The 16319-nt window shown below is 36.2% G+C and overlaps 1 protein-coding gene across 1 annotated transcript in view; it reads left to right on the plus strand.

Annotated features, from left to right (window-relative positions):
- NUDT14 (nudix hydrolase 14) overlaps positions 1–16319 on the plus strand; it is a 61116-nt gene that overhangs the window by 19345 nt on the left and 25452 nt on the right. Inside the window, exon 2 of the mRNA XM_075753390.1 lies at positions 8762–8805. Within this exon, the coding sequence (XP_075609505.1) occupies positions 8762–8805 (44 nt within the window). The remainder of the gene's footprint in view (positions 1–8761; positions 8806–16319) is intronic.

The raw sequence follows: 16319 nt of genomic DNA on the forward strand, positions 1-16319 counted from the left end.
GACCAAGGCTGTTCTGTTTAATAGTCATTGGTGAAAACTTGGGTGTATATAATGCCATTACATTAATCTTAACTACTAAAAATCTTCTTTTTAATCAGGTTTTAATGTAGAGTGTTGGGTTTGGTTTTTTTTTTAATCAGATCAGTTCCCAGAACCAGCTTGCTGCATGGTTACACAAATGCCAGTGATGGAGTAGGGGTAGAGCAGAGACGTGCAGCTGGGGTAGAACAAGGGGCAGCCTGGGTTTCAATTGACTACCACTGTTACAGGACTGCACCCTAGGACTGAGTGAGTTTAATAGCATTTAAATTAGTAGTTGTGTAATATGATAGCCAAGCATAAGACAGTTCCCTAATAGCAATGTATACATTCAAAACGAAAAAAAGAAGGCCAGGCACTCAACTAATGCAAATTAGAATGATTTTATTGATTTTATTATTTAATCTAGTTGTATGGTTTTATGCCAGCTGAAAGTGCTGCCTTTCATTTTGAAAGATAAGTAATACTTTCTATGAAATCTGCAATTATATAAAAAGATGACAGCTTTCAGCTTATCACAAATCAAACCTTTAAAGTAGACAAAAAAACTTATGATAGTCATTATTTCAAACATTTCATATGTAAAATAATCTGTTCAGGACAGGGTTTTTCTTTTAGATGATAAAGTTGAATATTAATTGTCCTTGATTTCTTGACTGTTCCTTTGCACTGTTTTTTTTGTGGATGAAGATTTTTACATACAACATGGCAGCTCTCTAGCTTCTATAAACAAAAATACACCCCATTAATTTATTAATCCAATAAAAATAGTTAATAGAAAGCAATGAAACTTTTAAAGTATATGGAACAGCTATTTTATTTTATTCTTACTTGGGAAACTTAAGTCCAAACTTGCTTTAGCAGTCTTTCTCTGTTTGATTTTGGTTCTTCATACAGATTTCATAGTATGTTGATTACTAATGCTTTATTTCTTTAAAAAAATCCCAAACTATGGATTTTTGGAGATCAAAGCTGGTGGTTTATTTTTTTAATTGTTCACATATTTTTTTTATGTGGCATAGTGTTGGAAATACTCTGAAAAATATTCAGACAGTGCAAGGTAATTTGGTCACTAATTGTATGATAGGAAAGTGAAAAGCAAAAAGTATTCAATCTTGAGTTTGGCCTGGAAGTACAGCTTCTGTGGGCACATCATTGTGGACACTGGAAACATTATGTATTGATTATATATAACAAAGAGTTATAGCATTAATAATTCAGCTGGCAAGAAATGTTTTATATTAGATTATACATCCTCATATGTTTCCACTGAAAACTGCTACAGATGTGACATCAGATTCCATTAGCTGTAAAAGGAAATGTAACAAGGAAATCTCAACTGATAGGAGCACTTCTTCTGTAGCGAGTGGAGAAAGGAAAGGAAAGGTTCATTTACAGAGGGATAGGGGCTTAACTTCTAGCATCCGGTGTCTTCTGTCTTGCTGGGTTTACCATAGGGGAAGTCCACTCTGTTTAGCCCAAGAACTGTGATTCAAGGAGAAGCGGCAGCTAATACACATCTTCAGGGCATATTTTCCCATTATTGGAGCATATATGTTATAAAGCAAAAAGGAATGAATTACTGAGTTGCTTTTATTGCAAATTTACCTTTTGGCAGCTTTTATTGGTCATAAAAAGGTGAATATGATTGAAAAGCATTAAGCTATGACCACTTAAGGAAATAAAGGTGTCAGGAGGCTGCAGGAGCTGGCTGCGTTGGCACAGATTTTTGTCTGTCTTCAGGAGTCAGTTACTTGATTCCCCAGGCATGGTGCTCATCTGGATTAACCTGACGAAAACTCATCTAATAAAGTTACAAGTTTGGTGTTCTTTTGCCATGTGGTTCTGAGCAACAAGTAGACAACTCAACAAGAGAATGTGTAATGAATTTCCAGATAGAGGCATTGCTGTGCACGTTGATACTAAGCTGTGTAGATAAATTTATAGAAGATGGGTTGAATGTGAAAATGAGTGCAATAGAAAAACAACTTTTACACATTTTTAAAGAAAAAAATAGCATCATACCTTTTAAAAAAGTTTTTGAGAACAGAAAAAAGCAAAATCTGATTATTCCTTTAGGGTGTTTTACTGCTTTGTTACATGTAAATCATTAAACAGGGACCGCACGCTTGCTTGGCTTTGCTGACTCTGGTTTAAGACCATTATTTGCCAATTAATTCTCTTATCTGTTTTTCTGTACCTATAGTGTTATAATTTTATTGCATGAAGAATGGTCATAATCCCTTTGCATTAAGGTCATTAACTGCTTTTGTGTCTTAGGAGCGTGGACACAGAATAAATGGAGCAATGAGGACAGAGTGAAGCAATTATAATATAAAAATAACTTCTTGAATTGGATTTTTTCACAAACATGGAACATTTACTTCTTGGCTGACTGCTTTAAACCCAGTCCAACTGGTAGAGGCAAGGGGATCATGACTGTTGTTTGTCATTTTAGCCGTCACAACTTGTGCCTGTAGTTTATCTATACCATAATGTATTTGTCTTTTTTCCTTAACTGCCTCTGTTTGTTTACACCAACTTTTGTCTAGGCTTTAACTGAATTGTAAGATCATTGAACAGGAACTGTTCCCACTACATATGTTTAGTGCCTATCACAATGGGTCGCCAAACGTAGTGTTGTCTCTCCTGTAATGTAAACAATAAGAAGTTAATCATTGTCACGGACAGACTTTTTTTTCCCCCTCTTTTAGTGGCATATATGAAGTTAGTTTGCTATTTTGTACATATGTCCCCCACATTTTAAGTGATCTGCCTGCTTAGCCTGTTACCAGTCTCCTCAAAAATTTGTCATACAAAGTATGAACCCTTTTTACTGAAGTGATTTTGGTGTGACTTTGCAGTTCTTGGCAACTTTGCCTGTCCAAGCAGAAGTTTTCTGAGGACAAACATGAGAGATGACATTGGCCAATGTCTTCAGTTCAGTAGCTTTTAAAATTATTAAATACTTAAATAAGACAAATAAAAAAGAAGCTTTAAGTAGATTTTGGATAAGTATCATTTCTGCTTCAGTCACGTGTTGTCTGTCCAGAGCTCATTACAAGTTTGGCTGTCACTTAAATCAGTGCAAATTCAACATAAATTTTGATTTGTTGAATGGTTTGAACTCCCAATGGAGTAACTACAGGAAATCTATGACTGTAAACCTTCATGTTGAGGATTTATTTTAGACACCCTTGTGTAATGTTGTGTAACAATTATGACATAAAGGAAGCATTTAAAGAGGTTTAGTGAGTGTTCTTGCGCCTATTACACTAAAATGTCTTCAGTTTAGTCTTCATAATAAAACTTTTAATAAAATCTAAGTATAAACCTTTAATTATGTGAGTATAAAACATATATGTAATACCATTTGCACATAGATGTTTCAGAAGCTATAAATTCTTTTATACATAGACCAAGTGAGGCAAACTTCTCTGTGCTGCTGCTGGACTTCAGCACTGGTTCTTTGGAAGTGCCCAGATAAGCCTTAATCTTTCTCCTCAGGGAGCCAGCTATGAGACAGTGCTTCTGTACTATGAGATATAACGAACAGTTGTTTCACATTCACCATCTCCATGTCATTCATAATTTTACAGACTTCTGCCGTGTCAGCCCTTAGTGTGGCACTGTACTTGGGTTACCTTCAGCTGCATGGCATGGTCTGCTGCACCACTATCCCTTTCTCTTCCTCATCTCAAAACTCAGTAGAAAGTTGCAGGTCATCTTAATTATAACTGGGGCACCACAGCTCTAATTCACTTCCATTATTTATAAACAGATCCCATTCTTTGTGAGAGTCCTTGAGGAAAGGCCTACATCTGTCTCTCTAAAATGGTATTAAAGTACTTACTCCCTCCATTTGAAAAAACTGCATCTACTGCTGTACACAACAGTAGAGACCACAGCCAAACTGAGGTGGGGTTGGTTTGATTGGGTTTTTTTGGAGGCCCAGGATGGTACCAGTGTAACACTGAGCTGAGTATTGGTACATATGGAGACACATGTACCTGATGTGTGAGCTGGTTTGAGAGCTTCTCGGGTGGCAGACCATGTATGGTTGCTGCCCTCAGGGAAAAGAGGGAGGAATGCATTTAAGCTGCCCTAAATGAAGAATAGAGGGAAACTCCCAGGTGACTTGTGTCAGAAAGTGTCCAGGGTTTGTCACATGTGGAGCACACCCAGGGTCACCATAAGATCAGTGACAGTGAATGTTTCTTCCTACATTGTTAACATGGCATAGTCCTTTTTATCTTCTTTATTGGCTAGCCTGGGCTAAGTCTTAGGTGAGTTTCTCTAGTAAGCAAAAGTTATCCTTTGCATTGGTATCCTGACAGCAATTTGACCATGTTGTTCAGACATCATATTGCCTAAGGTGGTGGAGGAAAGCAGAGGACAGTGGTATCCCTGGTGCGGTCATTCTTAAGGCATTTTAGCCAGAGACAGAGAGAGTGTAGGTGGGAAAAAGAATGGTATTTTGATTATAGGCTGCAGACAAGTCCAACTTATCCATAACAGACAGTGTGAACAGGCTCCTGCCTGTAATTATGGCAATGAGCAGGTGCAGGAAGAGTCTTAGGAAAATGATTTCAAGGATGGAAGGAGGACAGAGAATGTGAAGATCAAGTATGGGTGGCATCATAAACAGCTCTCTGCTGGTAGGAGTCATGTCTGCTGAACTTGTATCCACTGTCAACACTTGTCTAGCAGACAGCTCTTTGCAGTGCATGGTTGTCCTGGAATCACTTGAACCAAAAGGGACTGAGTTCTTGTGCAGACTGTTAAGCTGGTAGCACACTCTAGTTGTCAATGCCATTATCAAGTCAGTCTTATAGACAAGATGAGCAGGACTTGTGACACGCTATTGCACATTCAAATAGTATAGAAATGGCTATTTCTGCTTGCTTTTTGGGGTTGGGGGAGGACTGTGCCTTGGATTTGGATGCCTTTTTGAGGGATTTTGACACCCATCAGCTGCCTTTGTCAAAGGCTTGGAGGAGTATTCTGAAGAAGCGTTGCTGTATGCTTCCTCTGTTCTTAAATTTTCCTTTAGCTGTTAGAGACAGGATACTAGGCAAGATGGACATCTCATCTGACCTGGTACGGCTTTCTTATGCAATTTGTGCTTATGTAAGTAATCTGTCTTCTGTGTAACGTGAAACGAAGTTGTCTCACATGCTGCCTCTCCTGGAATACAGCTTTATTAATTTACACATACTATATGCACTAGTTCAGCATTGCAACATCACGGAACCTGATCACTGAGCACAGAACTAGAGTGTGATTACTTTGTGATTAAAGATTTACCAAATCGAGTATGTGTTATACGTGGTTGTTGCAGTATCAGAACTGCTATTCTGAACAGATAAAAACTAATATAAAATATTTTTGACATATTTGTCTTTATAAAACATCATAGGACACATTTCCTATTTGAAGAATAATTTTTTTTGTCTTTCTCAAATGTAATAATACACTCATTTTTCCTTCCTTTCGTCAGTGTTTAGATCTTCCAGCAATCAATTATACTTATTTCTCTCACTTCATTGAGAGATACTTTGATTGTTCCTTATTAGGCATTGGAGAATGGACTATTTTATAATAATGCAAATATATATGTTTATTAAAATGAAGTGTTAAGGGTTTAAGAGATCTTTTGTATTTCATGAAGATATATCTCTTTTTTGGGACTGATGTTGACCATTGATACCTTTAATTCTTTCCAACTATCTGTAACTGGTGATGATAGGAGAGCATTATCAAAGGCCAGGATATACGGAATGGAACAGTTTAACAAGTAATCATGGCTACCTGGCTTTTAAAAACTTGATCAGTTTCAGCAATTAATATTTTTGTCTGAAAGATAAGATAGTTATATTACAGCTTGATATAGTTGGTTAGAAACTGGTTAGAATTAATGTTCTGTAAAGTATGTAAAGCAGCATAAGAACCACTGGTAACTGTTTACATGCTATTAATAATTAGCAACCTCCATACTAGTCTGTTAGGAAAGAACCACGCTTTGGGTACAATAGAAACTCAACTCCATACAGTTGGGTTCACATTACATTTGACTTGGACAATAGGGCATGAATGGGGCTCATTTGAGTTTCTGCCACTGTAAACAATGAGATGCTGGAATGTTTCATTTGTTTATTGATTTATTTATTTGGACAGGTGCAGGTTGATCATATGAAATAATTTTTTATTCAAATATAGGCAGAAAATAGCTTCACAAACATTGTCCAGTCAGAGGGTATGATGATAACATCTTGAATGGACAGTCTCAAATTAATTTAGCCTGTGGCTGGTTTTGAATTTGGGTCTTAAACTAATCAAATCATGTTCTAGAGAAAGCGATCTATGTGCTGTCCAGCCACTTAGAAAATATAGATTTTATTTTCCAATTAATTTCTTTTTAGGTACTAAGTTCCTTCTTTTACTTTCTATTAAAAATTATGTGCACGTCTGTGAGGTGGATTCTGTTAATGCTAATGGAGCTCATCCTTAAGAAGAGGTCATTCGAATCTGATGGATCCCATCTGGATGAGGATGATTCTCTAGGGTGTAATTTTCCTCAGCTGTTTGAAACCCTTTCATAAGTGCTCCAAAGCAATCAGGTTCTATAATTTGCAAAATGATGGCAGGAGGAAAGAGCCAGGAAGATTGTTGCTGGGATCATACGTTAGGAAGTATTATCACAGGACTAATAGCCTAAATTAACGCAAGGAGAGCCTTGATTCAGGCTTTTTTCTGTTCTCCATCAGCTGGACACCCACATTTCTCCCAAGTGGACACTACAAAGGGACAACAGACGATGGTAGTACATCTTACTGTTTGGGGCAAGGGAAGGTTGAAACTGGAGAAACAGCATGAAAGTACATGCAGAAGACATGATCCTTGGTCCGTAGTTTCCCAATACACTCATGTCAAATGGAAAATTGCACAGCAATCTGCAAATGAGGAAATCCCACAAATGCATGTCTTACAGGTAGAAATAAACCTACAAAAGGGTTGAGTGGACCATACACATTTAATACCTTAAATTATCTTACCACACAGCATAGCGTATGCTATCAAGTTCAAGTGTTGCAACTGTGTGTTGTGTCATAGTTCTTTTAAAGTTGTTCCTCTCTCTCTCTCACCAGGTGGAACAGATTGGATATACATTCAGCTTGATAAACAACAACTTTAATATTCGAGTTCACGCTGAGAATTTGCTGTCTTTATTTCTCTTTCAACCTTATATTGCATTTAAACAATGACAGGGCTTCTTTTCTAATGCACGCCTTTGATTCCTGTCAATGCTAACAGAAGGTATGCACAGACACCATTGGAAGAGTAGAGTTTCTCTTGAGGTGAACAACTGTTTATAATTAGAGTTATGGGAATGAAGGAAAACCCAGCTAGTAGGCAAACAGTCCCTCTTCCAAAAAGCTTGGTAAACTCATAAAGCTCAGGAGCTTAATCTCTGAACCAGAGTGCTTGTTATCTAATCCCCACCAGCTGTTGTGTACTTGGTAGCCATGACATCTGTAATAGAGCTGAAGGGCCTGTCTATATTGGTTGGCACCTTTACCCACCAACTGAACTTGATTCTTCTTTCATTCCTCACATTTACCTGCTTTAAATCATTAACCAGTTGCTGAGGGTTTGATCATCCATTTAACCATACTTTATAATAGAGAGCTTGTGCAGCTTTTCACATTAAGCATATTTTAAGTGTGTAGGTTTTCAGCAGGTCTAGTTTTTGCCTTGCTAGTAAGAGAAAGTTATCAATCAAAATAATTTCCTGTGGTTGTCTACTGATTCCTTATATAGACTTAAAAATGACTTAGGAGTGAAATCTCTTGAGTTGTATTTCAGCTGAAAAATACCATCACACTTTGAATAAGCAGGGTAAAGAATTATATACATGTCTCTATTAACTGGTGTGTATGAATAGGTGATTATAGAAGATAGAATATAAATGTAAGCAAGTGCATACATGTTCATTATTACTGTGGAAGAATGCTTGTTTTCAGGGATTGGTTTCAGCTCTGCTGTAGTGGGTGTCATTCTTTTTAAGATAGCAGAGGACAGTTAATTAGCCCAACTTGAGAAAATAATCCATTCTATCTCTCCCAGTTCTTGGGTGAGCGCTGTGGCTTCAAGCCTACTGTTAGTATCCTCACCACCACAAGCAGTGCAGAGTAACAGCTGCTGTATAGAACAAAGTGTGATCTCTTCATGCTAGGCAAAACTACTATTTTGGGCTTGTCAGGGGTTGGAGGGAAGGATGTCTTCTTGTTCCTGGATCCCAAATGAGTTTAGTTAGGAGGTAAGCACTGAGCTGTCCTCCTAAGATAAGACCATTTCTGGACATGGAAGAACTTAGATCTATGGGTTATTTTACTGGTTCAAACTTAGCTTATAGCTTCCTAGCACCTGAATGATTAGATTGGGCATCTGGACTTGATACTGTGGCCAAAATTGGGCCTGAAGACTGCCATAGTCTTACGTTAGCTGTCAGCATAATATTGTGGATCTAAGATTTTGAACTATCCTAAGACAGTCCTCCGCATTTATAATACTGCTAAAATCCAGAATAATGGTCTTGTAAATAAAACCAGCGGTACCAAGTTTTCAAAGAAATGCCTGTTAAAATTTTGTTAAAATTATTTATAGTCAGTTTTCACTTGGAATTAATTTTACTGATGGATTTATTTATTTTTTCCCCCAGAATGGCATTAAGAAGTTCTGGGATTTTATGAGGACTCATGACAGGTAACAGATGGAATTGCATTATTTCCTTTTGTCTTTATGTTGTATTTCATGCTGTATTCTCCTCCATTGATCAGATCTTGTTGATGTGGAGTCACTTCTTTTTCCTCCAGTTTCCTCTTCAATTCTCACTTTTTGTGTAATACCTGCAGTTAGTTCTCTACTATTTTAGACAGAATTAGCAGACATTTTTAAATCTTCTCATGGTTTATTATGTTTTCAGTAAGTTTTGTCTGTGCTTGACTTTTCAAATATTAGAGTTTTGGTACGTGATGTATTGTACATTTTAATGATTACATAGAAGATGGAACTGAAAGTTTGGGTTGTATGAAATTTTTTTTTTTCAGAGTCAATGTATCACCTGAAGGAAGGACTCTGCCCCCGACATAGTTAACCCTGTTGTTATTTGTGCTGTTAAATGGTCTAGTCCCAAGTATGTGACCATACCCTCTCACCTGTGAATACACAATCCCAGGTATTATCCTAATAGAAAGACTGTTAAAAAGCAATAAAAAGTTATGGTCATACTGTTTGATTTTTTTTTCACTGGCAATTTCTTGGAATAAGGTAGAGATTGTGTTTTATGTTTAAGCAAATCCCAGTATTATGCTAACTTTTTTATTTTAATCCTCTCCATCACTGCTATATAGTCAGTGATATATATCAGGCCCCCCATTCTGTACGCCAAAACCCTCTCCTAAGCACATGGAAAGAAATGGATGGCCAACAACTTTGTTCTGTCTTTCCAATTTTGTTTCTCCTATCAGGGCAGTTAACTCCTGACTTCAAAGATCAGTTCATGCAAAATTATAACAAATAGGGTATACATGAAACAGGCACAGTCTCAGAGCCATTAAATACTGAAATAGTACTATGTCTTTTTTTAAAGTATAAATATTTAATCTAGTCACACAGGTACTAGAAGATAAAAACAAAAAAGCAAAGGTAACAACTTTTCCCTAGAAGCTTTTCTAAATCTATTAAATGTAAAAAAATTGTAGCAAAACGCTAATGGTAAAAGAAATTGTGATTTATAACCAGAACCATGTTGAGAGAGATATTATTCTTGTGTGTGAAATAAGTTGGTAAAATTAATTGCATTTTGGAAGTTCTTCTCTGTTGGAACACTCTAAATACTTACATTGAGTCTTTTTGTGTGTCGGTATCTGGGATGGACATAAAGTGATAGCAGCGCTTTTTAACAATATAAAGATCATGAAGTAAAAGTTCAAGGAACACTGGGAAATATTAGATTAAATTAAAAATGCCTGTACTGCTTGAGAATCAAGACAGAAAAGGGAGTGATATTTCAATCCTGAACTTCGCACTTGCTTTTGGAATTTGCCTGGAAGACAGTTCTGTCTTTGCACTTTGTCTATCCATATGGGCATGTGCCTGGATTTATGATCGCAGATACAAAGGCTGAAATGATAATTGATTGCTGGAAATTTGATATATGCCCTATAGTTTCAAGCAAGTGAATCCAGCCTCAAGTCACAGTGTTGAGAACTTGACTTCCAGATGAATGATTTGCATTACTATTTTTGTTTAAACTTTAGATTATCGCTCTGTGATAATGTGTGAATATATGCAACTAACTGAGTGGAGTAAATATTAAAGGATCAGTTTTCCATGAACTTCTTGGGAACAGTATTTCTGAAGGACTTTTGTGGACATTTTTAAAATAGTTGTGAACATAACTGTATAAAAAGGCTACAGCCACATGTCATGCCAGTCATCTCTGGTCACATAACATTTGTTAGCTTCAGATGTACAACAGCTGCCATCCTAACTTATTAGTGACTACTATTGAACTGTAGAATATCTAACACTCTTGCACAAGTAAATTCAGTGCAACTTCTGACACCAGAGGTAATAATGTGAACTTTCTGTATAGGAAATCCATGGTTTTAAATAAATTCTATTTGTGAATATGAAGCCAATTATTATCAGATGAATTAGGTTCAAAATTCCTTATAATGCATTAAAGCTCCACATTCTACTGTATTTTAATAGGACAGCTGTGATACTAGTTATATGGAAAAGTCAACTATGTCTAGTTGATGAAGATTATAGAGGACTTCATACTTAGAGGACTCTTAGAGTTCACTACTCTTAATGACGGATAAAGTCTTGAAGAAGAGGAGAGGTTTCCTGTTGATCAGGATTTCCTAGTGCATATGTCTTCTTCAGGAAGATTGTAGGCGTTTTCCATAATTGAGATCCCTTTTCCATAATACTTTTCAAAAATATTCAAAACTTATTTTACTTCTGAAACTACTCTAATACCGTTAAATGCTCCAAGTTTTTTAATGTCTTTTTACTTAAATTGAACATACACATTGGCATGTCAGATCTGTACACACATGTATATATTATATATTTACATATTGATATGCATAATGAATTTAATAATGCTGAATTAAAAAAATTACTGTGCTAATCATATAAAACCAGACATTGAGGCTAACTTATGTCTTTATCTGTCATCCTCTTTCAGCAGCACAAGTAAATGTGTGCTTAAGACTGACTTCCTTGCTGTATGATAGTGAACTGAGAGCTTGTGTGCTGGGTTCCCTTGGGACCCAAGTGTTCTTTCTCATTTTAAAGGAAATCAACACAAGCTAATATTCAATAGATTTGTATCAGAATATACACTTGATACAGGAAAATATTTAGCAAAAGAGATGAAGATAGTTTTGTATAAATTTATCCTTTCCAACTGTTCAGACGAACAGCTGATTATACAAAGACAAAAACATGAGGACAGCAGTAGTCATTTCATTTGCATTAAGTGTGAGTCACCTTTTAAAATCTCACAGTGTATTGCAGTGGGACAAGGTCATTTAACCATATGCAAGCTGGTGTAACACTGGCACAAGCTGAAATAGCAGAATTTTTATTAGATACTATTTTTCTTTTTCTTTTTCTTTTTTCTTTTTTCTTTTTCTTTTTTTTCCTTTTCTTTTTCTTTTCTTTTCTTCTTAGTTATCGCAAATCTGGGGTTGAGTCTGCAGTGTGTGGCTCCTGAGCTTTCTTAAGATCTTTTTTAAGATCATGACCATTTAGAACTAGAGTATCAGTCCTGGAGTCACCTCTGCTTTACATAGTTTGTAATTTATGCTGAACACATAATTGCTTGCTCTCAATCCTTCCATGCCACTTAAAGAAAAAAACAAAACAGTTTTGTGCAAAATTATTACTGGTCACAAAATAAACCATTAGCAAGGCAGACCTTCAAAACCTGCGCTGTTAAAAGTCAACTGAGTGTCAATATAGACAAAAGAAGTGTCATTTCCTACCATATTGAGGTTTAAATTGTAACAGAAGAAAGACTGAGGGCAAAAAGATATACCCGCAGTGCGTAGGTACATCCTGAAACACTTTGCCCAGAGAGGCTGAGGAACCTCCATCCATGGAGAAATTCAAACCTTTACTGGACAAGGCTCTGAGAAATCAGACCTAACTTAGAATTTAGCCTGATTTTGAGCAGGAGGTTGGATCTGATGATCTCCATAACTCTTATAACCTGAAGGTTTCTATGATTTTGTAAGTAGATTAAATACTTAATGAATGTTACAGTTCCCATCTGACAACTGCCAAAAATTTGCAAACTTGTCAAGAAATGTCAAGTTATAAGCCATTTTTCTATTGGAAAATAATGCTTTTACTATCGTTCTTGTCCTGTGGAGTTACATTTAGGTTAATCTTTCTTCGAAACATGCAAATGAACATTAGCAGAGCTTATTGCAAGGTTTTATTATGTCATTGGAAACAACAATGAAGATTACTAAAAATTAATATCAAGCAGAGTGCAAGCGATGAAAATTTAAACACAAGGTGTATTTCAAGGTGCTGCTTAGACTTGGGTCTATTGGAGCTAGTTAGCAATTTGTGGTGGTGTGATTTGCAGGGGGAGGAGTTAATATTTTTTAAGGTTATTGCTTTTAAAAATAAAAAACTTGAGGACATTTTCTTTCTGCAAATTTATGGTGATTTTATGTCAGAAATAGAAACGTACCAAATATTACAAAGTAATCATTGATGCCTGTAACAAAAAATTATTCTCTCAAACCAGACTCAGGTTCCAGTTATATTCTCCTTCATCCTAATTTTGCTATATTTAGTACAGTAAGAGCCTGAAATGTAATACTGAAGTTTTACATTCATCTGCTTTATAAAGCAATAGACCAAGTTCGTTTCAGGTTTCAGCAACTCGCCTTAAACAGATTCAAGGCTTTTAAAAAACATAATTTGGGAACAGATGAAGGTCAGTGTACAGTCATGTGCTCGCTTTTGTGCTTTGAGTAGTAACATTTCAGAACAGGAACATAACTGTACCTTTTGCTAGTTGACAAGTAAAAGGACAGCTTTCCAATTGCATTGTAAATGGATATAAAGCAAAATTATGGCTACTTCTCTATTTAGAAGTATGAAAAATTCACTGTAATATGCACTACATTTAAAAGAAAACAAATTTGAGAGACCGACTAGCATGCAGGATTGTTATGTGAGTTCCTCTCAACCCTGAAACTATCATGTGACAAGGAAAAGACATTTGGACTAAAAACTTACAACTCTGCATGTGCATTGTACCCTTTTTATGCTGTGTTTTTTACCTACAAAAACATGTCACAGTGGCTCAGTAATACTTCCTGACTTAAAAATTCTTAATGGAAAAGACTTTATGTCTTTTCTTATCTCTCTAAAAAGAGAAGGAAATAATATTCCTGCTTTTTAAGACTGGCTTAGGTAAAGAGAATAATTTATTTCACATTTAAAACAAACTAATTCCTAATTTAATTTAATTTTGTTTGCTCAGAAAAGAGGCTTTATACTTTATTACAAAGACAACTGAAAAATGTAGTTTTCCGTCAGGAGGGAGTTTGCAGGCTGAAGGGAACCAAGGCAATCCGCACCTTGGCGTGTTGTCTCCTGCAGGTATAAGCGCTGGGGGATAAACAGAAAGAGGTTCTCGAGGCCAGTTAAAAATTATCATAACTCAGAACAGGACTACGAATATACTCAACAGGTTACTCTGTGCTCTGAAATTACCTGTGTAACTGGCTTCTGGGTGCCACTGAAGTTGGGGAGCTCAGTATGCTGCCGCCGAACAGCTGCGTCGGGAGCCTGCTGCATCCTTGGCCCTGGCCATGAGAGCCGGCCAGGTGATGGGTTGCTGGAGCCGCGCGAGTGGCCTGGAGGAGCTGGGGATGCTATTCTGGCTCCGGGGCTGGAGCAGGCAGCTATGGAGACAGGGTGGAAGTCATGTGCCCTGACCACATTATAGGAGTGGATTAAATTCCTTCTCCGATTTCATATGCCAGATCATTTGGGGCTTTATGGAAACTTAATCTCATATGTATTTTACTGGTTTATGTCCTACTGTGTTATAAGACACCATGAAATTTAACTCAGATGCTTCCTTTGTGCAAGAATTACCACAGTAGCTTTACAATGGGTAAAATGCAGCTTTTTAACATCTTTATAGGTTAAAAAAAAAATAAGTTTTTCTTGGGTGGCATGTGCCTTTTATGTGCAATGATGTGCTGTTGTGCTGTAAACCTTGTTTGTCTTTGTAATGTCTCCTTGAGGGTGTCAATGGTGTGGAATTTTCATGCTTATCTTCAAAGATAGTGCAGAAGATAATGCACTGTTTAAAATAAACTGGATGTAGTTCAACAAACAACAAAAATGATGAAAAGTTTAGGGAAATAATAGCTGAGAGAAGGTAATGATGGCTGGGCATGTTCATGCAAAGGATAACACAACTGAAGAGAAAAATTACTACTTATCACAAAAATGTAAAGGAATGTTATAAAGCAGGCTGGAATCATTTTAATTTCATCAATAATCAATGATAGAACAAGGAATAGTGTCTCATGTGGAAAGTATTTTTTAAATTAAACACTAAGACACCATTTTTACCAATAGGCAATAAAACAATCTAGGAAGGCGTGTTTTGTAATCACTGTCATTGAAAACACTCAGGTCTGGACTCGATATCTGTCTATCAAGGATGCTATCAGGATAATGATATTTTTCCTGCTATTAGAAGGAAAAAATGTAGTAGCCTATTAGTTTCTTTCAACCCAAGTAACTACACGATTTGTTTGCATATGATATTTGCAAATAAAATGCACTTAATGCTTGTAGTTTTTTGTGTTTTGTTTTTGGGGGGTTTTTTAAGTGAAGACTTGACAGATCCTCTGCTTATGTGCCAGGAATTCTGCAGGCGTATTTATTGTTTTTTAAGATGTCTTATTATGTTGTTACCTTAGGATCCGATCTAAATAAAATCATAGCAACAAGGCAAAAATAAATGTATTTGCTGCTGTAAAGTTATCAGAGAAAAACACAAAATCAAAAACCAAATTTTCAGATTCTCATTTCACCTTTTTCAATATGTGATATGAAAGCACTGTATAGCATATAAACTCTTCTCTGCTGTATCACTGAAATAGGGTAAAATGGCAATAACATCTTTATTGAGGGCATTGCTTCATTGGGAAGTTAAATGTTTGCCTCATTTTTAAGAACGGAATCCATAAGAATTCTTAAAACTAAGGAGGTACACAGGAGTTTTGGCTGATTAGTCATAAATTTCTAAATACAGGTTTCTGGTAGCCAGATTAGAGGCATCTTGTTTTTGCAACTTTAGGATTTTCATTTTTTAGTATTTACAATAATGTTGCATATTATTGTGGGTATTTTTATTCTCGTGTAGTTACTGAAATCAAAGAGAGTCTTCCCTTTGCTTCCAGGTGGTTTTGAATTAAACCTGTTCTGTCTGAAGGGTGCCAAAGTTTTACATGGTTTAGAGATGGTAGCACGGTTGTGGCCTGCATATGGGTTTGGTAAAAATAATCCTACGAAAGCTCAAAAATGTTCTATAATCTGAGTGCGTGTATTTTTATAATTCTATCTGAAAATATCTCTTGGAAAAGAGGAAACTGTTGCAACCATTATTCTCAAAAGGGGGAAATTAGGTAAATTTTGAACAACTGACTTTCTTAGTTTATGTTCTCACTAATGGTGCTGAGAATCTATACGTTCATACCTGGCAAAAGATTGTGTTACTTCATGTTTGGGTTTTGGTAGGTAAGAAACAAAGTTGCTGGTTTGTCCTTTACTTTTACTAGGGCAGAACACTCAGGCTCTTTATTTTGTGAACTTGAAACCTGCTATTGTTTTAAAACTTTGATTTTTGCCATTTCAGAATGCAATCATACTAATGCCTTTTAGATGGGTTATTTATTGGTCTTATTATGTGATAGCATTTATAAATGGCAGTTTCACAAATAATTAGGAATTGGAACAAAAGACCATCAGGCTCTGACATCTGTTGCACGTAATACCCACAGAGCTTTATTTAATCAAATAACTTAGAATAAAACCTGAATTTATTTATTAAAATATTTTGTTGAAAGAATCCCATTGAGATGCAGTGTGTCATTTCCAAGGGTATCCTGGGATACGGGCCAAGATACGACACTTAAAGAATGTTATTGAGAGCA

This window comes from Balearica regulorum, chromosome 5, assembly GCF_011004875.1.
Source record: "Balearica regulorum gibbericeps isolate bBalReg1 chromosome 5, bBalReg1.pri, whole genome shotgun sequence".
NCBI lineage: Eukaryota > Metazoa > Chordata > Aves > Gruiformes > Gruidae > Balearica > Balearica regulorum.